General features: G+C 40.0%; 1 protein-coding gene across 1 annotated transcript in view; it reads left to right on the forward strand.

The window, feature by feature from the left end:
• LOC109466723 (macrophage mannose receptor 1-like) overlaps positions 1–23,256 on the forward strand; it is a 35,712-nt gene extending 12,456 nt beyond the window's left edge. The window contains 36 exon segments of the mRNA XM_019764483.1: positions 2,557–2,721; positions 2,856–2,938; positions 3,430–3,613; positions 4,112–4,285; positions 4,573–4,692; positions 5,163–5,306; positions 5,873–6,001; positions 6,547–6,714; positions 7,193–7,259; positions 9,114–9,163; positions 9,806–9,976; positions 10,315–10,469; positions 10,713–10,826; positions 11,057–11,175; positions 11,631–11,782; positions 12,104–12,309; positions 12,671–12,789; positions 13,055–13,107; positions 13,424–13,600; positions 13,817–13,858; positions 14,165–14,334; positions 14,883–14,956; positions 15,282–15,382; positions 15,668–15,779; positions 16,059–16,192; positions 16,392–16,543; positions 16,764–16,866; positions 17,395–17,624; positions 18,081–18,252; positions 18,644–18,858; positions 18,979–19,381; positions 19,919–20,030; positions 20,380–20,522; positions 20,854–21,027; positions 21,499–21,879; positions 22,319–23,256. Coding sequence (XP_019620042.1) covers positions 2,557–2,721; positions 2,856–2,938; positions 3,430–3,613; positions 4,112–4,285; positions 4,573–4,692; positions 5,163–5,306; positions 5,873–6,001; positions 6,547–6,714; positions 7,193–7,259; positions 9,114–9,163; positions 9,806–9,976; positions 10,315–10,469; positions 10,713–10,826; positions 11,057–11,175; positions 11,631–11,782; positions 12,104–12,309; positions 12,671–12,789; positions 13,055–13,107; positions 13,424–13,600; positions 13,817–13,858; positions 14,165–14,334; positions 14,883–14,956; positions 15,282–15,382; positions 15,668–15,779; positions 16,059–16,192; positions 16,392–16,543; positions 16,764–16,866; positions 17,395–17,624; positions 18,081–18,252; positions 18,644–18,858; positions 18,979–19,381; positions 19,919–20,030; positions 20,380–20,522; positions 20,854–21,027; positions 21,499–21,879; positions 22,319–22,545 — 5,495 coding nt within the window. The 3' untranslated portion in view covers positions 22,546–23,256.
• The last annotated feature ends 816 nt before the right edge of the window (positions 23,257–24,072 follow it).

Here is a 24,072-nt window from a genome sequence, read left to right on the forward strand (position 1 = left end):
ATACAAGCTTTTACAATCGTTTTATTTGCTTTTTAGTGGTCCCCATAGGAAAGTACTGTGGGGGCGTACGCGCGTGACGTAATAAGAAAGGAATTCGGGGGAAGGCCCAAATATGGGCATACAAGCAGGTGTGGTCATGTTTGCAGATGTGGCTGTTGATTGGCTGTTGGCTAATTAATTTATTTACTACCATTTTCACGTACCAGCGCAGCTGGTCCACGCGGTCTCGGCCGTGGGCCATGATACTCTGATACTGGATACCGATTCGTGTGATTCCTATAAACATTTCACCTAACTACGAACTAGTTGGAAGAATTATAGCTGCATGGATGCCTGTATATGATTTTAACAAACACTGAAAATCTGACGCAAAAACTGGCAGATATTTTGCTCTTCTCTGTTGGAACAACGCAAGCGGGAGGTCAATGACCTGCGCCCCGCGAGTACTGTAAACAACGGTACGTAATGTGTATCGTCGGCGCACGCGCGCGCGCCACGGTATCAACAATTTTCCACAATCTTCACCGACTAGTATTATATATTCTGTTATCGATTTCTGAAGAATCACCAAAATTGTAGAGTGTATCTCCTAGAAAGTCCCTTACTAGTACTTGAAGCGATCGTTACCGCCATGTTGTTCACTTTATATGACATACAATGCAGAGAGTAATGGAAACGTGTCCAGATAGCTCGGTTGGTAACGCGCAGGGCTGCAAGTCCAGACATTACGAGTTCGAACCCCAGTACACTGGATATTTTTAATTATCCTTTTTACAATTTTTAACAATTTTAACATTTTTAACAATTTCAACAATTTTAACCATTTTAACCATTTTACATTTTAACAATTTCAACATTTAATTTTAACATTTTCGTTTTAATATCCATTGCTTTGCTTTTAACATTCCAAAACTGATTGTTCTTACTCAAGAATTTCAATAACTTCGAATGTTAGTCTTTTGTATTTTTTCAACATACAAACCAAAATCACTTTGATGTTGTCACAAAAGTAACATCTGTGCGCGCATCGGTTTTCGTTCATTTAAAAACTACAAGTACAAAACATCTGGAAACTAAGCAAACATACTCAGTAAATTGATTGCTGTAATTCCCGATTTTTTTTCACTGTACCGCAACGCAAGCGGGGGGTCAATGTTCACGGTTTTCACTGTCACCTCTGTATTGTGAACTTATCATTACAGTTAGGAATAATTCCCGGACTTTCTTTTTCCTGCAACTGTCACCACCGTGAATATATACTTCCGTGAACATGTCCATTTTTCTCAGGCCGTGAAAATTTTGCTTCCGTTAGTAGTAGTTACAATCTCGTCAAAAGTGTAAAGTAAAGCTGTCGAGATTTAAAGTGCGTGTCGTTGTATCTTTGTAAAAAAAAGGGAGATAATTGCCAAGTGCCAGTTTTGTAAATACCTGTCGAGATTCAAACAGCTTGTCCTTGTATAATTGCAGTATGATTTATTTAGAATCTCTCATTTTTGTTTGGGGAAGGGTATGGAGTGAAATTCCTACATTTGCTCCGAAGCAAATGTTGGCCTTTCTAGTTTAAACGGATTCAGCTTCTTCATTTTAGGGCCTAAGGTCCTGAAATTTGGTATGGAGGTACAGTGGGCAAATACCCCTAGGCGTTTTTTAAATTTTGTGATACAGGCTGATGGTTTTATTTGAGTTTTTTGGCTGTGTTATAGCAAATGTATTACTGTGTTAGTGTGCCGTGTTTACCACGTCTGGGCATGAGTCATCACAATGGAATGCAGGGCATCAACCAATAGGCATGCAGCTTTCCTCTATACTTCTTGCTGATTGGCTGTTGGGATTTAACTTGATTAACACCTGCACAGAGCATTTCCACCTGCACAGAGCATTTCTTGCTGATTGGCTGTTGGGATTTAACTTGATTAACACCTGCACAGAGCATTTCCATACTGACAGTATGTCTTTATTCAAGTGTTTTGGTAGGTATTTCAAGCTTTTCTGCTCCAGCATTGGAATGCGGGGCATGAACGTTTTTTTTTTTTTTGAAAATCAACAGTTTGCATTATGCAATTAAAAATCCTAACCAATAAAGTAGGGAATAGCTATCCAACTGTTGTTTTAGTTGTATGTTACTTCATATTATAGTTATATCAATGTAAATCATTGTTTTCCCTTGTGTTTCTCATTCTTTCCCTGCCATGTCGTAAAATGTGGTGAACCCATCGCTGTATTTGCTCCAAAGCAAATATTGGCCTTTCTAGTTTCATTTGTACTTACGTGTCTGTCTGTTTGTTTAGTTATAGACCTTACGAAAGTCACTAAGTGTCAATAAAGTTCTCTGTATAATCAAATCAACATGGCCTTATTACCCTTTCAAGGCTTCTCTTTATTGTCAATATTATGTCGATTTATCGCCAAACAAATTCTGTAGTTTACGTAGAAATCAGCAAGAAGAACTGTATTGCATAATGAAAACGCAGCTGAGTATTTGTATTTTACAATGGAGAACAAGTAAGACCAACAGAGCCATGCAGGTTCTGTTTTAAATGTTTGTCTTTCTTACAGAAAACAAGAGCTGCCCATCTGGATGGATCCTTAATCCAATGTTTAGTTCCTGCTACCTGTTTGTGAACGAAGACGAGACGTGGGATAAGGCACAGTCAGAATGTAGCCAGAGGGACGCAACTCTGACCAGTGTGACGTCTGCAGAGGAGCAGGACTTTATTCTCGGTAGGCTCTCCTCTGAATTAAATCATCTATAAAGTCATTCATGTATTTGTATTTTTCATGCATGTCTTTCAACTTTTGGGTAGGCATTTTAACCATGTTTCATTGCTTCATTGTCGAACAATTTTCTACCACAGGTCACTGTAACACAAATGTGAATATTGGTTTCAATGATAAGACAACAGAGGGAACGTTCACCTGGCTGGATGGATTGCCCACTGTAAGTTACTGTATTTACAACACTTTTATATCTCCATGAAGTAATTGGAGCCTTTATAAATGTTGCTATTTTAATTTTTCATTACGTTTGGAAATAAGGTTGTAATTAGCATAATATTTTCAATCGGCGGTCTCTACTCACAGCCATAGTATTTTCATATTATGTTTAAAGTTAAAACTTCAGCCATGCTGCCTGGGTGGCCAGTGTATTGACATGTTACAATTGAATTAAAATAAAATAAGACTTTTGATCCAACACAAAAAGTTCAACACAGACGGACTTTCATGATATTTTCGTATTAGTTATGCAAATTAGTCACAGATGTTCATCATCATAGCTTGTCGCTATTTCTCAGATGTTAAGTTATGCTGAACATAAATATGGAGGCAAAAATGTTTTATCTAGCACTATAAAATAAACACGTGACCAACTGTCTATAATGTATTTAGTGGAAATGAAACTTGAAAACTTTGTCGTTTTCAATCATGCAGACATTTTCCAACTGGGAACCAGGAGAGCCCAGCAATGCCGGAGGGAACGAGGACTGTGCTGAGATTGTTCACGACACAGGTCTGTGGAACGACGTGCCATGCGGCCAGTCCTGGTCCACACGTGGGTATGTCTGTAAACGGCCTGCAGACGAGGTGGCCCTGCCAACTGTGCTGCCCACTTCAGGTGAGGAGTCTTTAAAGTTAAAGCATTTGTTCCAACACTAATAATTGGTCTCGGCTTAAAGCTTCCGACCAGTCATTCTGGTCTTCTTCAATAGACTGACCCAGTGAGACTTGTCACGTGGCTTCTCTGAAATGTGACGGCACACTTAGATTATTCAAATTTCCATTATGCAAATGACTTCCATATTTGCATCATTAATGAGAAAATATTACAATATTCAATTTTTTTAAATTATAGAACTAGTTTCTTGTTACACATGTAACATATGTAATCACTGACAGATAGAACATTTTCAAATACTAATTATGCAAATGAAATAGTAAATTGTGTAAGTGTAAGTAAGTTAAAACTAAATATTACTATATACAAATTATGTAAATGTAGAGGTCATTTGCATGATAAAAAAGAAGAAATTCTGCCAATTTCCACACATACAAAATACGGGGACTATAAATAAAAATAGAGGTAAGAAAGTACAGCCATTTCTTTACTTTACAGCATGGACTAGTGACAAGTGTCCAGCAGGCTGGAATGAGGATCCAATGGGAGACTTCTGCTACCAGATCAACAGCGCCTCCCTCCGGTCCTGGCGGGAAGCAAAGGAAGCATGCATACAAAACGGGGGAGACCTTCTCAGCATCACGACTCCTCATGAGCAGTTCTACATTACAGGTAATGCACACGTCTCAAAACTGAATCATTAGTAATTAAAATCTGGTGACTAAAATTCAATTTGCGACTTTCTGATCTTATCATGCTTCCGTCTCATGGTCATTTATTGACTGACTTGACTAGTCCGCCATCTCAGATGTTGGAAATGACATCATCAAATTAGTATTAAGTGATATAGTATAAAGTATATTAGTATGAAGTCGCTATAAAGTGTTAAAATGCATTTTTGATGACATGTAATGCATATATCAGTAATGTTAACGCAATTTCACCTTGCAACCCTGTAGGACTGTTGTCCTCTGTCAGTGGGATGGCATCTCTGTGGATCGGAGCAAACAGTCTCGGAACACCAGGCCGGTGGACCTGGAGTGATGGAAGCGCATTCGTCTATCTCAATTGGGCTTCTGGTAATTATATGTCACTCCATTCTGGTAATTATCTTTTTCTCCATAGCTCAATTAGTAGATTGCTCTCTTTGTAACCGGGAGGTCGTGAGTTCAAACCTCGGCCGGGTCATACCAAAGACTTTAGAAATGGTACACACTTCTTTCTCTGCTTATCACTCAGCACATATGAGAAAGAGTATTGGAAGGTCAGACACACAGCACTACCAGCGGACTAGCCCCCTGCTGTAGTGCCTTGCACAACTGTGTGTCGCCCAATGGCTACGAAATGGAGATGGGCACCACCCTACGCTCGGCATAACAGCACGGGAGACCTTCTTCTTCTTCAGTCCATTCCATGGAGTACATGGAGTGAAATATGCTGTATTTGCTCGCAAATATCAACCTTTCTAGACAACTTTGATTTTCTTATATTGTAAGTACATGTATGTGTGTGCCGTAAGGCATTATAGTACTATTCTTTACTCTTGCAGGTCCTAATGGTGGAAACACTGATAACTGTGTGGAGATTACCAGCAGTAATGGCCGGTGGAATGACCTAAGCTGTGCTGAAAGTCGAGGGTACATCTGTAAAGCTCGTCAGACACCCACAGTACCAACACCCCTGCCTCCTCCTGGTACGTTCATCAATTCCTTATAATTACATCAATTTACAAATTGTCTATATCATTTCAAGGCAGCTATTGTGAATTGGAATTAGAAGAAACAACAAACTAAGGGAAGATTTGCTAGGAATAGCGAGGAAGGGGCAATAATCTTAAAAAATGTGAATTTGCAAAAGCTATGCGTATTGATGATGATGGATATTCCGGTCGGTTTCGACAGATGAGTACGCAGAGATGTCATTTGCCGAGCTGGGTCCTCATGTGAGATTTAAGTCCGATATGACCTTCGGATATTAAGAATAATATGTAGATTATGCGTAACTTTTGCTTAACGTTACAACTAAAAATTCTTTCGTCAATTCTGTTCTATCTAATTATGCATATAGTGAGTTCTAAGTAGCTACCAAGAGATTGGGGACCTTTCTCTGGATTCTCATAGTTCTCTCTTCTGAGCTCTGGTGTACCTTTTCACCCTAGTGTGTTTAACCCCCGCCGCCTGCTGCTGTATTCTTCCAATCCGGTACCAATGTATTTACTGTCTCGGAAATAGATGTTAACTGTTACCTCCCAATGTTTAGACCAGTTCCTTGTGCATATTTGTGAGAGGCAAGGCGACACACTTTCCTGTGATGGAGGGAAGGTTATTGAAGTGGTGGCAGCAACTTACGGGCGGAGTGACCCCAACATCTGCACCAACCGACCGATATGTAAGTCGCAGTTTTCTCTTCAGAATCCCCTTGAAAAACTTCTAATTCAATTCATTGGTGCAAAATGATTTTCTACAATTCAGCTATATTTTCACCCCATTTACGTCAATCTATCTGCAAGTTTCATCTCGTGTTTCTAATGTGCTATTGAATTGTTACATTTATTTGTTCCCCTGTTTGTAAAAGCTCGAGAAGACTAAACATATTATCTTTCTTAAAGTGTATCGTTGAACTTTGACATTGAAAAGTGACACTTTATGAATATGAGATTTTACAGTCAGCCATCCATTCATCCACATGTAGCATCACTAAATCACCAATCATACAGACATGTACATGTGTGAGGTCGTGTGGCGTGGCATGCAGCATTACTAAATCACCAATCATACAGACATGTACATGTGTGGGGTCGTGTGGCGTAGCCCCGATGTGCGATGGTCCAAATTCTTGTCTGATTATTCACTACGGACGCGGAGAGTGTGAAATTCAGTACTGTGAAATGGAGATCCTAAACAAACAAACAAACATGTCCAACATTCTTGCAGCGAACACAGACTGTTCTGCAGCAGGAGTGTTACAGAAAGTGAAGACGTCCTGTGATGGACAGACAGACTGCCGTGTCACAGCCAGCAACAGTGTATTTGGTGATCCATGTTCAGGAGTGCAGAAGTATCTAGAGTTGACCTACAACTGTATACAAGCTCCAGGTGCAGGTAAGAGCGCCACTTGACGTGATTTTATTCTTCAAAATCTTTACAGATTATGTTCATCTTTCAAAATTGTTGTAAGTGCACGTGTAACTCTTTGTATTTTCTTAATCCTGTGTTTAAGAACCACCAGTAATAAATGTTGCTTCATATGGTCTGTATAATGACATGTTGAATGAAGAGTTGTAAATCATATGTTTTGTTATATGATTTTTTTTCATATGGCAGAAATGATCGACTGCGCGACTCGTGCTGATTCAAGAAGCGAGGAAAGAATTACGTAAGTGAACAACCTGGTAGTTTGTACTGTATAATTTGATGTAATAGCCCTTGGGCGATGTTGCATTCAGCTATGGAAGCTTCTTCTTTGACACATTAACACAGTCTGTGTTAGCTGGTGTGTTACACCGAAGGGCGCTTATACCGGTTATACCGATACAGATGCAGATATTTGGAAACTACATCACCAGTTTTCTGTTTTTAGTGCCCGATGCCCACCCGGATGTGCTGGTACATCAGCAGAGGTTAGAGGTACAGGAGTGTACACTGATGTAAGTAGCCAGGAGACACTAACCTAAGAATAAGGTTGAGTTAAATTAAAAATACTGCAGATATATCGTCAACAGTTATGAGTCTTAAAATCAATCTAAAGCCAATCTTATTTGAAATTGTTCCTACAAGCAACATTACATATTTGTCAACGGTTATGAGTTTTAAAAACAATCTAAAGCTATTCGTATTTGTTGAAATTGTTCCTACAAGCAACGGTACGTGTGCTGTATATTCAAAAGGATAATCGAATGTGTGCAGGATTCGAGCATTTGCCGAGCAGCAATTCACGATGGGAGAATTGTCGATGGGCAGGGAGGTGACGTCACTGTCGTCAAGGTGGCAGGTCTCCAGTCCTACCAGAGCTCCACACAGAATGGCATCTCCACGTTATCGTAAGTTGTTTTATCAACAGCCTCCAGTGTTAGAATAAAGCTAAGTATCGTACTATGATCACTATCAACACAGATGAACTTCCATGATAAACAGCCTCCAGATTAATTCCGTACTTCCAGTTTAATTCCGGACTAATTCCCATATCTCAGCAACCTTACATCTAGATGGTCTAATACCATAAACTATAGGTAAAATGATGTACAAAATATGTAGTAGCCATCAAGGACCCCTTGGGGATTAACCCGATTCTGCAGAATTCTTCAGAATTCTAGAACTGCAGCCAGAATTCTGTGCAGAATTTTACAGAATTGGGTTAATCCCCAAGGGGTCCTCGATGGCTGCTACGTCGACATATTTCTTACATTTTTTTTACTTACAGTTTACGATGCTAGCCCATCTAGTCCAGGATTAAACTGGAAGTACGGAATTAAACTGGAGGCTGTTTATCATGGAAGTTCATTTGTGTTGATAGTGATCATAGTACAATGCTTAGCTTTATTCCAACACAAAGAGTATACAATGATTTTCAACGACCACCGTCGCCTTCAGCATAACTAATGAGAAATCACTTTCTAATACTAGATATAGAAAGGCCAATATTTGCTTTGGAGCGATGGGTTCACCACATTTTACGACATGGCAGGGAAAGAATGAGAAACACAAGGGAAAACAATGATTTACATTGATATAACTATAATATGAAGTAAAATACAACTAAAACAACAGTTGGATAGCTATTCCCTACTTTATTGGTTAGGATTTTTAATTGCATAATGCAAACTGTTGATTTTCAAAAATAAAAAAAACGTCCATGCCCCGCATTCCAATGCTGGAGCAGGAAAGCTTGAAATACCTACCAAAACACTTGAATACAGACATACTGTCAGTATGGAAATGCTCTGTGCAGGTGTTGATCAAGTTAAATCCCAACAGCCAATCAGCAAGAAGAATAGAGGAAAGCTGCATGCCTATTGGTTGATGCCCTGCATTCCATTGTGATGACTCATGCCCAAACGTGGTAAACGAGGCACACTAACACAGTAATACATTTGCTATAACACAGCCAAAAAACTCAAATAAAACCATTCTAAAAGCCTGTATCACAATAATTTAAAAAACGCCTAGGGGTATTTGCCCACTGTACCTCCATACCAAATTTCAGGACCTTGGGCCCTAAAATGAAGAAGCTGAATCCATTTAAAAAATGGCAGGAGAAGGAGAAGGAGAAGGAGAAGAAGAAACATCAGAAAAAGCAATATGGGTTCACCACCACTTCGTGGTGTGGTGAACCCATAATAAACCCACCGTCTCTGCATTGACCTTGCGTACCCTTTGCGTTGGAATAAAGATAAGAAATCGTACTATCGTAAGTTGTGTTTTACTGCTTGTGTTGATATGTATCGTGTGGTCGTGAAAGTGTGCTTTCTGCTTTTTGAACATGTTTTATTTCATGTTATCAGATATGGGGACTGGACTGCACACAGGTCATTTCTCTTCCAATCTGATGGCGGTAAGTCAGTGCTCATTTCTTTTCACTTCATACCATAGACTTAGTCATGGATGATATACCACCTCCCCGTGTCATTTCGTTAAACGGACTCAACGTCTTCATTTATACAGGGAAGGCAAAGGTTAGGTCGATTTTAATCCTCCTGGTGCATTTTCTTTGTACTGTAGCAGAACTGCCGCTTTGCATATATTTCATCCAAGTTATACCATGGTCTTTGGCTTGTTATATCAGGTAGCAGAGATATACATAATTGAATGCAAACTATGTGATTAAGGATTACTCTTCACAATCAATTATGACATTTGAACACACCTGTGTTTTCTTTGTACCTATCGCCCAGGCCATGCTACTGTCTTGATTCTTGGTTGGCAGATTTAACGTCAAGATAAGAAAACGGCGTGGCCTGAATTCAGTCCCCAAGCAATTAATGTTAGAAATTTAAAGACATTTGTGTTGACAAGTTCCAATGATAACTCAAGAAAGGAGGGATGGATTTCAATTATTTGGGGCTTGCAGACCCACGAACTCGTCTTTCTCTTCATTGCAGAATGATGTTGATGTACCATGTACTAAATTACCATCAGCGCCATTCTATTACGTTTGTGTTAAAAAGCCACACCGACATTAAGTATCGTTTTTCAGTGCTTTCCTGCCCACCTGGATGGACCAGTTACCATGACAGCTGCTACTTTGCATCGTCTGACCAGCGGAGTTGGCAGGACGCCTCCTCCTCCTGCAGACAGATGGGCGGGGACCTGGCCTCCATCTCTACCTCCACAGAACAGGCGCTGCTTACAAGTCTTGTGGCAGGAGGTACAGGATTGACTTAGCCTGGGTACCATCCCCAGTAGTATTCGCACGCTCTATAACTGGTTATAGAGCTGGCGAATATACTACTGGGGATGGCACCCAGGCTAGGATTGACTCAGTTTGTGTGTCAAAACATTATTACTTTTACTGAAAAAAAACCCTGCATTTTCGCATGCCCATGCACATTGAAATGATGCAGACTGACCAGCCAGCATACTACGTGTGAAAGAAACCAAAATAACAATTTACAATTATATCTTCATTATTAGCACCATAGTACAGTTCCAATGACAGCATAGACAACCAGTGTAGTCATCACAATATTTTATATAACCCAACAGTTCCAGGCAATACTTGGATCGGCTTGAATGACCTGTCCATCCACATGTACTTCCAATGGATAGACGACACGCAGGCTACCTTCTCAAACTGGGACAACAACCAGCCTGATGACTGGAGCGGGAACACAGAAAACTGTGTGCAAGTCAACAACAACGTTTGTGCTTTTATATCATTGGATTTCATTTTATCTATTTATTGACATATAGTTAACTATAGTATACTACTATTGTATTTCATTTGATATTTGATACAATTTTACTTCAGATTACTTGACGCTCAGGTCTCTCTGTGATAAAGGTGCAGATTCTATCTTCAAGTGGTATTAAACCAGTCTTGTAGCCTCTATACAATGTTATATCATAGTTTATATCTTAGGCATATTGTCTAAATAACACAGAATGGCCGCTGGACCGATGCAGCCTGTGACCAGCCAGCATATTATGTGTGCAAGAAACCCAAAGCTCTGCTGGCTACCCCATCTGTACAGCCGACTGTTGCTGGATGTGAAGAGGTAGTGGGGATGAAGATATTTACCTAATTTACTGCTCTGCTACCTTTTAGAAGAAAGTCATAAACAATTATCATAACTTATCTAGTTCAACTGCTACGTATCATTTAACTCCATACTATGTGTGGGTGAAATATATTGTTTTTTCCAACTATCACCAACCAATACAAAAAGCCGTCGAAGTCACTTAGCTTGTATTAAGCTTTTGTCATGCCTCTAAACTTCTCTTCTAGGGATGGATGGCGTACCAGGCATCCTGCTACATTGTCAGTGATGACGTGGAAACTTGGCCAGCTGCCAGGTCAAAGTGCCAATCGTCTTACTCAGCAGAGCTTGTTCAGATCCAAGATAGGTACATTCTTTATCCTTTTATTTCATATATATATATACAGTGGAATTGGGCATTTCTTTAATCAATACTAAGAAATTGGAAATTTCAAAGCTATGGGAAGTATCTTGAGTGTTTTGCAAATTTATTGACACAACCACACAGATGGTCTAGTACAGAACCCTTGTTTTGCGGGACAAATCGGACATGTTATGACGTGAATCACGATGAAAAAGGCCAAAATGCCGGGGTGAAAGAAAATACATTTCTTTTTATATTTTGTTACAAATTCTATGCATGTTGGTATTTCTTCCATTCTGGAAAGGCGGTGAACTGTGTTTAAGTAACATTATGTGAATCAAATTAGAAAAAAAAGAAAATGAACACACTTTTACTATTGATGGGTAAACCTATTCCACAGTTTTCATGTGCATCGTATAAGGAAGGTTATGAACATTTCTGTCATTCCTGTTTTGAAGATTTGAACAGGCTTTTCTGGCGAGCAGAGCTAGTGACTCTGACACCAGTTTGTGGATCGGCCTGTCTGGTGTCATCGACAACGGGCAGACAACATTCCAGTGGTCAGACGGAGAGCGTCTCAGCTACACCAACTGGGACAGAAACCAGCCAGGTAGATTTGCTTCTTTGTATAATTGTACTTGTTCCAGATGACTAGAGAGAGACTGATAAAAACTATTCTTCTCATCGGCTGTTGCACTCTCAGTTGGCGCATAAATAACCGTATAACATTGTATAACATAAGGCATGATTCGTAAGGTGGTTCGAAACATTTACACTAGTATGCCCCCAGAAGTTAAAAAATTTGGCATACACCACAATCATTTTGGGATGGGGAGGGAGGTGGAGTAATATGTGTATTCTATAGGCCTTTCTAGTTTTTAATTTGTTTTATGTCTGGTTTCCTAACAACTTGCAATTTTGTTTTCTCAAGATCCTGCCCAAGGCAGATGTGTGTCAATGCACACTGGAGATGGGGCAGGGCTATGGAAAGCCCAGCAATGCCCTGCACCGCAGAGGTACATCTGTGAGAGGCAGAGAGTTGGTTTTACTGCACCTCCCCTGCCACCGACAACAACTCCTGCACCAACATGCCCCACTGGGTGGGCTGGGCCGGAACAAGGAGCATTCTGTTACCAGGTAGGCCTATTCAAAAGCGTCCATGCTTTAACAGGAAATGTAATCTATGCAATTTTCCATTATTTCAATAGAAGAAAAACTTCAATCAATGAAAAATAAAGCACGATTAGGGCCTTCTTCTCACTTAACATGATTGATACATTACCAAAGAGGGTGGTGTGCAATGCATGCAAATGGTGACCTTGTTTTTCATGATAAGTTGTAAAGGTTTACTTACGTCATATACAGTGTTACATGATTTGGGAAAGATATACAGTATTTCAGTCCATGATTAAAAACAAAAGCAACTAAACGGGTAGTGAACGATAGAATAGAATATTATATCTAAGAAATTTGATATTCATTCCTTCCAAATCTCAAGTTACACACAGCTGTGAAGAAGACCTGGATGGAGTCTGTTGATGCCTGCAGGGCAGTGGGAGCAAACCTCTGCAGCATACACAGCACATCTGAGTTAACGTACATTGCAGGAAACTTTGGGTAAGGTTCCAATGTTGCTTGTTTTTATCTTTGTTAGATCTCAGTCCAGTTCTAATAGGGACATTTCCATACTGTTCATCACATATGCAAGAATAACATAACCTTGACAATACATATAGCATAATATTAATAATAATATTATTTCAAAGAACAACATTTACATCCAATAAAGGTCAAGGAAAATGTTCAAATGATTGTACAAACTACATACTATCAAAGTTCTTTCAAGTTAACTACAACTAAAAACTTAACTCTTCCCATTCAGGCAATATGACGATGCATACTGGATAGGACTCAACAACAGGGATACAAACCAAGGTACAAGTACCAGACTATGCGTAAGAGTATAATGTGACAATGGATTTATGTGTACACAACTCAAATCTATGTCTTCTATGCGTCCCAGATAAATTATGCAAGGTAGCCTAGTTTCTGCTCATACCTACTTGCTACTTGCATCATCTATGTTAATCATCTAAGTAAAAAATGTCTTACTTTCTGTTAAAAGTGATAAGTGTACAAAGTACACACACCACATAAGTTAAAAGTTCGTGAAAGATCTGATTGACTGCTCATACATCCACCCATTCTCTAGAGGAGAAACATTTTCTGTTTATTCGTAAAATTATGATAGGGTATCAATGGTCGGACAGCACAGCAGTGGGGTTCACAAACTGGGCACCAGGAGAACCCAACAACGTGAACGGATTGGAAAACTGTGTGGAGATGTACCAAGAGTCCACAGGAGTGGTGTCCTGGAACGATGTCAGCTGCTACTCTCTCAGGAACTATGTCTGCAAACTTGCTAAAGGTGAAGTCCGGAGTCAGAGTCATTAGAAATTTCAAATGAATGCACGTGAAAACTAAGAGAAATCGATATGAAACTTAAGTGAACCCCAAGTCCTATAATTCATTGTACGTAGTCATGATTTTAAGCTCCCGTGGATTTGTCATATTTTCTGTAGCATACAGGAATGTCATTGATTTCTTTATAACTAAAAGACTAGCTTTACAATGCCCATTACAGGACAGCCACTGATACAGCCAACGCCCACAGCAACACAACCAGGTAAGGTCACAAGGGATTTGGCAGAACTTGTCCCTGTGCTATCGCAATGCCTAGAATTCTTAAATGGGATTTCTATACATATAGTCCAGTATGTCATGTAATTTAGGAAACCTAATGCAATGTTGTATGTCTCTTCTGGAAAAGTTCAAGTTTGGATATGCCAGAGGCACATTTTTTACTATTTAGTTAAGAAAATGTATATTTTATGAAATCATGAGAATTTTTGTGCAATGGCGACTTATTTGAAGTGCACTTGTAAATGAAGATATTAATGTTTACTATAATGTGTTTTTTTCCAAACCACAGTGGTGACTTGTGAGGACCCGAGCTGGCTGTATTTCCAGGGTAACTGTTATCAGTTTGTGCCCTACTTCAATGGTCAGTCCTGGACCGGAGCACGTCAGAACTGCCAGGCAGCCGGAGGAGATCTGGTCTCACTGGGGTCTCCTGACGAAGCAGGATTTGTCTTCCAACAGGTCAGCTGAAAATACCATGAAAGTTCACATGTGTTGCCCGACTGTTGGTAGTTACATGTTCAGAGTTAAAACTTTTGTTCTAACAGAGGAGAAATTATCCTTAACTAAAGCTTTTGACCAGTCACTCTGGTCTTCTTCAATAGACTGACTCAGTGAGACTTGTCACGTGGCTTCTCTGGGGCTGAAATTGCCAGTTGTCACCAGACTTCTGAGTGACCAGAGTGACTGGTCGACAGCTGATGTTGAAACAAAAGTCGTAACTCAAATAGGATGTCCTAACTCAAATACTCACACTTTCCGAGACATAAGATATATACCATATCTCTCGTAACAACGCATGATTTTCAGAAAATGAGACAGTTCCAGATGGACAGAAATTTTGACAGAACTACCACACACACACACACACACACACACACACACACACACACACACACACACACACACACACACACACACACACACACACACACAATAGTTAGGCTAATGACATACATTGTTTATTGTTACAGAAATAATGTCTATTATATTGTCCCTGCAACAAACAGGCAGGAAGACAGTTGGTGTACGGAGATCGTGCGTGGATCGGGCTGCGTGAATATGGCGTGGAGGGAGTGTACAGGTAAGTCTGCAGTGATAACACGTGCGGTGTTTCCTTCCACTAAAACGAAAAGTCCTTTGAGTCATGATTCTACTATTGTATAATGATACTTTGACAATGAAATATTATCATAATATTTTCCCAAGCACAATGAGATGGTGACCATGCCTTACCCATAACACGAGATAGAAAAAGGGGAGTGTCTGCAGCTTTACCAAGAACATTGATATCAAGGGGGAAAAATTTATATGGCTAATGATTTTTCATAGATCACGACGTAAACTTTCTTATGGAAATGTGACTTTATGTATGCCAGCTATAGTTGCTATTCTTTGCGTTTAAACAGCTGGTCTGACCAGACACCAGTGTCGTTCTTTAATTGGGCCCCAGGCGAGCCGAATGATCACAATGGGGAGCAGCAGTGTGGAGCAATGTTTCTCCACAATGGTAAGTATAGGCTTTTAAAGAAGATGTACATACACCACATTAAGTGTTGGGGTCAAAGTTACAGACGACCATCATATACAACACCATGATACATTGTACATTAGATATTACTAACTTTATAATCGTTAGTCCTATAAAATTATGAATGCACTGTACATGTCTAGCATCATGTTTCATTGTTGGAATTTGACTATATTACATTCTATAAAACAACTAGAAACTCTGGAAAAAGTCTTTATCAAGACAGTCTCAAACCTGAAGGAGATGACATTGTTTCTTCTGCAGGTCAGTGGGATGATGACAACTGTGGAAGGCAGCACAGCTACATCTGCGAAAAGGCAAACGGCACCATAACACCAGTGCCTCCCACAGCACCCTGGCCGGGCAACTGTATGAGGTCAGCTCTGGGCTATTATTATAACTACTGTAGGATGATCTGAGGACTTGGAAATATCTGTATTCACAATGCGTACTGCATTTTTGTTGCTTGTCTAAACTGGTGTTCAGCAATCCTAGCATATATTTACAACCACAAAAACCACATGTAATCTTTGTTGTTTGTTTGAATATCCATGTAGTCTGTATAAGAAAACTATTGTTTATTCCTCAAAATCACCACTCTTCTGAACCCAATGAAAGTCACCATAATGTTTTGAATTTTTGATTTCCCCTCCAGTGGATGGTCAGAATTTGGCAACAAATGCTTCAAAATCTTTGACGAACAGAAGACCTGGACAGCAGCACGGGATACCTGCAGACAAGTCGGCACAGGGACGGACCTGGCTGCGGTTGAAAATGACCTTGAACAAGGTGTGACATTAAAGCTTGTACTAAAATCTGTCATCAACGCAAAGACAATCCGACATAGTACGCGTGCCTTCCATTGCAGTATTTTATATGTTAAATGGCATCAAAGGTGGATTATAAAACATCTTCATTGTACAGTTGCCATGATGAAAATTATACTCAAGGCATAACAGATGCGATGCTCCTTCTTCCTTGTATACAGCATTCCTGATCACACAGCTGTACGGTATATCTGGTAATCTGTGGATTGGGCTGTCTGAACGCAGCGAGCCAGGACAGTTTCTGTGGACCAGCGGCCACTCTGTCAGCTACACCAACTGGGCAGCTTCAGAGCCGGGGTTCTGGCTGTACTCAGTAAGTCAATGGAACATCGTAGTCAATCATTTTTGTGTGTGTCATGTTGTTTACAATGGAGAGTTTCACGCGTGGTCTCTATTTGTTTGGCAGGTGTATTTCTTCACCATGTTATAATAATTGCAATTCACTGACAACGTCATGTTAATATATCCTTGTTGATTCTACATTGTTCACCAAGAACTTTGCTGAGAGAAACCTTTAACATGTGTTTTTCTAGGATGATTCTTGTGTGGAGATGAGAACAAACGACAATGATGTTGGTCTCTGGGACGATGTTAGCTGTGATGCCCAGCGAGGATTCATTTGTCAGGGCTTCAAAGGTTTGGAAACTCAGAGATTTTCCTTCGAACTTAACATAACGAGTTTCCCCTTCAGTCCATTGATCTAAGGTGCCATGAATCAAATTTGAAGAGTCCTGTCTTCTAAGCAAACATCCGCTATGTACAGACAGATTGTGCAGACTCTCATCAGGGTCTGTACAGACGATTATGCCGAGAGTTAGGAGTCTAATCAACGGATAGAAACCATGATCTAACGTTAACCTCTGCAAGAAATCTTTAAACACACCTTGAAACATACATAAAGGTACACACGAGGAAAAAAACGCAATCTTTATGCATCCTTTAAGGTGTGCAGAACCATCGATTTTAGTATAAGTATATTATACATGATCTGACGTTATCTCTTTAGGCGGAGAATAAGGTCAACTGAAACTTATTTGCATAAGTATCAGTCATTCGTTAGTGGTAAGGATTAACGTCATTCCGCAAAGATATGAGACCATAAAACTCTTGTTTAATCATTCAAAACATTACCTCTTGGTAAGAACAAAACGATCTCCGTTACAGGTAGTTCTTTACCACCCCAAACAACCCCAATGAGCAAATGTCCATCCAGCTACAGTCTGTACTTATCAAGCTGTTACAAGGTTACAGACAGCAAAGGATCATGGGAAGAGAGAAATGTTGCGTGTCAACAAGAGGGTGCCAAGCTCAGCAGTATCCTCAACGTGTACCAGCAGGCTTTTGTCATGTCACTAGCTAAGAGCAGAGTTTGGATCGGTTTATCAGATATTCAGGTAAGAACTGCTATGTCTCTACAGTAGGTACAACATACACCTTTAACATGGGAAATGACATAATGATTGTACTCTCTGAAAATACTATGATTGGAACACATCACATAAATTTTGGGATTAAAAAATGTATCATCATTCCTGTATCATCATGAGAAATCCAACTGATCTGAAATTCGGTATGGGCACAGATTTTTCAGTAGAGATGGGGGAGCGGTAATTTGGGACAGTCTGCATGTTTTTTTTTGAACAGCACTCTTGCAAAGCGGCTTCAAGGTTAGAAAATTAAGTGTGGAGTTGGGTTTGCTAAAAGTAACCCTGAGATACTCCATGATAAGCAAGTAACATTTCTTTGTTATAGTTTACTTGTTTAGTGTTATAGTTGAGTATATGTGTGTGTGAGAGAGAGTTTCGAATCATTAATGACTATTTTTGACTATCTTTTTTTACTACCATAAGACTCCTCAGCAGTACAGATGGACAGATGGCTGGCCCCTGATCTATGCTAACTGGGGACCCAATGAGCCCAGCATGGGGCAGAGAGAGGGGTGTGTTGCTATGGAGGAGGGTGGGGCATGGGATGACACCGGCTGCACAACGCAACTCCCAGCTGTCTGCAAGATATCTAGTGGTACGTTGAACTGACACTTGTAACTTGTTAGTGTGTTAAATATGTCGTAAATGTCACTTGTAGTAATGAATGGATCGTCGTGATTTATTTTTATGTGTAGATACTTACGTCATGACTGATGTATGTCAAGTAATTTAGGACCTCATTTTCACATTTGCATAGTTGATAATAAAATGCTATCATTCTATATTGGTAAATGCCAGGAATTCCCATCTTTCTATATTTGGAAGTTGATTATTCATAACAATATTAATATTACATACGAAGTTCATTAACAAAATACCACTGAATATGAGATATAAACGATTTCATGTCAGTCCTATTGTATTATATGATATGTTTTAGAATTATGAACTCAATAGCTGATATGATATCGTCTTCTCAATTGCAGAAAGTTACTTGCAAAAATTATACTTTCCGACTCCACGGACTGTCGGTAACTACGCCAAGTTGGAGACAACAACTCAGGAGTTAAGAAGTCTTACTTTATGTCTGCACATGCGCATTGACCTCACTTCCAACAACCAGGCAGCTTTAGTTAGCTATGCCGTGCAACAACAACACAATGAGCTACTCATCTTCAATCAAGGAGCGACCGGATTTTCAGTAAGTTATCAATCACAAACTTGGGGGTCTCTACCTCCCCACTTTATTTTAATTTCTTCATTTTTCAATTTCACCAAATCAAATCAAATTCGGTCACTGATCTTGAAATATATTTTCCAGTTGTACGTACAGGGAAAAAGCGTTGTCTTTGGTGACTTGCCTGTTTGGGATCGTAAGAGGCATGCAGTATGTGCGACCTGGCGCAGCAGCGATGGATCATGGAAGATCTACACTGACGGCGTGCTTCAGGCTTCAGGCTTGGGACTGAATCTAAGAGGAACCGTGCACGGTGGTGGAACATGGATCATCGCACAGGAGCAGGACAATATGGGGGGAGGATTCCAGGAGAGCCAAGCATTCAGTGGAGAACTGTCACAGATAAATCTCTGGGATTACGTGCTGTCTCCAGCTGAAATAGGGGCAGACTGGTCAGTCTTCTGTGATCAACATGGCAACGTGATTGACTGGGAAACCGTCAACATAAATATGTTTGGACTGGCCACAAGTGACCGATATGACTGCAGTAAGTACTGTACCCAAATTATGAATCATTACCTCAATGATAAATTATGGTATTATGTGGGACGTACCTGTCTGTGTGTGCGTGTGTGTGCTGCTGGCTAGCCACTTAAGACTGTCTTGATGGTTTGGGATGTTATTTAGTAGTTGGTAGGTTTCTGCACCCTTTCCTCTGTCTAAGTCTCTGTACCGTTGAAAAAGTTTTAAAAAAGAAGATAGCTAAAATCATTGTTTCTTCTCTCTAGTTTTCCTTCTTTTATGATTTAGTTATACCCCAAATTTAAAAAAAAATGGTATTGGGGAGACAAAGGTCAAGATCAATTATGGACCAACTGGCGACCTTCCTAAATACTGCAGCAGAACGTTTTGAAAGTCCTATCCACAGATTTAGATTTTCTAAAAAATCAAGATAGTGAAGACGGATGTACATGTACATGATACCGGGCATATAGGTAACGTAGGCAAAGGTGTACACAATGCAAATGTAAAAACATTGGTTGCTTTAGCAATTGTTCAGCTACTCGATTATGGTGTTTTTCAGGCGTACCTCCAACAGTGCCTCCCAGTCATCCCGGCCGCTGTCCGGACATAACCTGGCTTTATTCGGGAAATAAATGCTATTATATAGAACCTGGTACAGATGACAATAACAGGTAATGATAACTTCACTTTTGATATTTTACAGATATATACTTAAGATTGAAACTTAACCTAAAAACCACGATGAGTAACTCTTCAATGGAAATGTCCTTCTTGTAAACCCCAGGACGATAAGACTGATGACTAACCAGTACTATTGATACTCTAAAGCCTCCACGCTTCCAAACATTACAGTTCTTTTTTTCCAGTTTTGACTATCTATTCATGGGAATTGTTGACTTTTCACATTTCTAATGTTGATTTTTAGTATTATTTTATTTAGTATTTTCTATTATCAATTCAGTTCTACATGTATTATTATCACAGTGTTTTGAAATTATTTTTCAACATTTCTGCTGACAGGCGTTCCTGGCCAGAGGCAGATTATGAATGTAAAGGTAGAGGTGCCCAGTTAATGAGCGTCCACAGCCAGACAGAAATTGGACTGTTCCAACAGATGCAGCTTACCTCCAGCGTCTGGATTGGGCTGTACAAGAACAGTGATCGTAAGTAGTTAACATTAACTTAACGTGTACACGTCTAAGCGAGTTTACGCAAAACAACAAGGGAAAAAATCTCGTACAAATTATCTACAGCTTAAGCAAAATCATTAGTAGATTTGATATTATGTTCCCATGCCCCAAAATACTGACATCCCTACGTCCTGCATGGCATAGAGTCCAAACATAGGTGAAATTGTCGGAACATGTAGGGTTGTTGGAACATAAGATACCCTATTTGTACTTAGTGATACCCTATTTGTATCCGACTTTGTACTTTAGTATATTCATCTACCATTATTCTACTAAATATTCTTTGTCCGAACTTCTCCTTTAGGTGCCATACAATGGACAGACGGGTCTCCAGTAGACTTCACCAACTGGGCGTCCGGAGAACCAAATGACCTCGACGGCTCTGGTAGAGAGAACTGCGTGGAGATGTACTCCGATGGAAGGTGGAACGACATCAGCTGTTTCGGCAGGCTGGGCTTCGTTTGTAAAACTTCACCTGGTAGGTAATCCTCATGGAAATTTGCTAATTAATTAATAGTTTGTGGTCATAAACCTGTTGATCTTGAGATCTCACCAGTGTCACTGACGAAAGTTAGTGGATGCTACCTGAAACGTTCATGTTTGATTGAATAACTTTTTTTTGTTATATCTTATAACCTGGATGTCTAACCTTCATCGACGCAATCCACAGGGAGTTGTCGCACAGGGAGATCTGCATAGCAATTATCTCTTAGGTCCCAATTATAGCTGATATAAACATTTAATGTGTCATAATCTAGCTCTGTTCTCTTTCCTTTAGTCCATATGTTGTAATGCCTGGTTGACTGAAGCATATGTTATGTATTTCAGTACATCACATGACTTATACACGATGTCTATGAGGATTGTCCTCGATCCTGCATTAAAGACTGATGCAATTGTTCAATACCAAGACTGTGAACAATAACCCAATTTTGCTCCTTTCTCTCAGAAATCGACTCCAATACAGTTGAACCCCCTCCGACCACCACGCACCCAACGACTACTGCCGCATCAACTACCACTACATCAACAATAGCAACTGTGACACCAAGACCTGCCACAACAACGATGCCTACAACTCATTCCACTCTGACTACCTCAAGGCCAACAACTAGTACACAGGTACCTGGAACAACCACAGGAAAAACTCCACAACCAGCCACACCTGGAACACCTACACAGCTAAGTAAAAGTTCCGCTCGACAAACAACAGCAACCATGCATGATGTACCAACTACTAAATCAACAGTGCCAAAGCCACCCATAACAGGACACATAGTCACTCCCGGGGGCTGGCCAAGTCACATAACTCCCGCACCTCAAGGAAAAGGTGAGTAAAGATTCATTCTGGATCTTTCTTTAAAAAGACCTTAACATGAAATTTACATTGGTTAATGTCCACGAACTTTGCCAACGACACCTCATTCTTAGTTGAAGAGTTAGAGCTTTGTTCCGGCACAAAAAAGGAACTCGCCATGAATTTTCAGTCGATGTCGTCGACCTTCATCAGATGTATGACCCTCTACGCTGAACCCCCCGGAAGCCCAAAGCGAGATGACTCCAGGAGTCTTTTATGCCACTTTTGATTCACTCCTGGAGTCATCTCGCTTCGGGCTTCTGAGGGTTCAGTGTAGTGAGTCATACATCTGAAGGTCGACATCATCCACTGAAAATCCATGGCGAGTTCATTTCTTGTGTTGGAAAAACGCTTATTCTCTACTATGGATTCTACCAACACTGATGAGCTTTCATATCTCTTTTTACTGTAGATCCCAGTGACCAACCTGGCCTGGAGACAGGAGCCATCGTTGCCATTATCCTGGCGTGCGTCTTCGTCCTTCTGATAGCAGCTGCTGTCCCTTTGTTTATGTGGATAAGACGGTCAAGGGCAAGGGGGCCAAAGACGGACGTACCTAATTCCTTTGACAACCTTGTTTATGACAATGGAAACTTAGGGTTAGATAATGGTGCCATGGAGATGACGTCTACTGGGTAGGAGGATATTATCACATTACTTTTATACACTTTGCCATTGTAGCAGTTATAACATGAGCAACAACAAATAAACTGAAGGAATGTACTAGTTGGTGGATGTAGTTATAGATTGATAGAAATTATGTAATTTATTTGATTGACATTGACCATGCTGAAATTCCACTGAACCTGCAACGTTTAGGGTTTATCTTTTGTTATCCCTTTTCATGTCTGCTGTAAACTTATTTTTTAATTTCTAAATGAAAGGGTTAGGTGAATAAAAGTTTAATTGCTGTGTACATATGTGATGAATGGACGCATTAGTTCTAGAAATGCATCACAGACAATATAACATCACAAAAAGTATACCATGTAAGAATTAATGCGAGTAACAATATGCCTACGTAACCAGTGTAAAATATTTGATGCTGATATTGTAAGATTACTCTTCTAGTCACACAGTCAGTCTTTATGATGAATACTAACCACTTGTAGGAGCGGCTTACTTTATCTATTATTTGAATCTGTAATTGAATACGTGACGGCAATTAGGACCGATTAAATGTATTATTCTAATTTTGACTGATAAGGACAATGGTTTTACTGCGTATTCAAAAACAAACGGCTGAATGCACTATATTAACTAAAAATACCAGGTACTAATATTATGGTTATACTACAAAGGAGAGGAACCTTTGATAATGATTATGATAAATGTGACATACTCTTTCGTACTCGTACTCGCTGGAATTCTTGAAAGAAAAAAAATCTGAATTACGATCTCGTTTTCTGTAACGTTTTTCTGTGGAGAAACTTAATGTAGTTGACAGTTGAATTTATCAAATTCTATAATGATTCCATTAAACCCTTACTGCGACCTGTATCAACATGCTCATTCATGTACAGGAACACGGATCGTTAGTCTAAGCCTGAGTCGAGCGCCGTTTCTAGAAAGACATGGTATCAAAATAGATTTGTAGATAAGAGAAATAAGGCCCTAACGGACGGTTTGGTGCTTACCCCACAAATGGTTTACGATATTAAGCCTTGGAAGTGTGGTGGAATCGCCTTTGACATCTTCACCAAATTACTTGCAAACGTACAGTTTTGCGCTGCACCGTCTTTATCTTTTATAGCCCAGCTGTTTCCTCGCGACATTCGGCTGAGCCACTTGCGTTCCCTACACTTTGTACAATCCATCACGGCCATTACACCGCCATCCTCCCGCCCTGCTGACATATATCACACCTTGTCAGATCCGTGCTCCTATGGTTCCTGCACACATAAGTAAGAACCCGTTGAGCGGCATGCCCTCTGGCCTATAGTTGCTGAGATCCCTCCTAATCCCGCCCTCAAACTGACTGATATGACTTATACGCGAGTTCGGAGTATGAGAATATATAGCCTGAACTCACAGTAAAAGGGAGTAGACACAATTCCGTAAACTGTACTTTGATATTGAGTTGACATTACACCATCCGATGAACAATGTGTGCGATGCAAAATTCAAAGGAATTCACTGATATCACCCAAGAAACACCCTTTCACA

Source organism: Branchiostoma belcheri, unplaced genomic scaffold, assembly GCF_001625305.1.
Source record: "Branchiostoma belcheri isolate BF01 breed outbred unplaced genomic scaffold, Haploidv18h27 scaffold17, whole genome shotgun sequence".
Classification (NCBI taxonomy): Eukaryota; Metazoa; Chordata; class Leptocardii; order Amphioxiformes; family Branchiostomatidae; genus Branchiostoma; species Branchiostoma belcheri.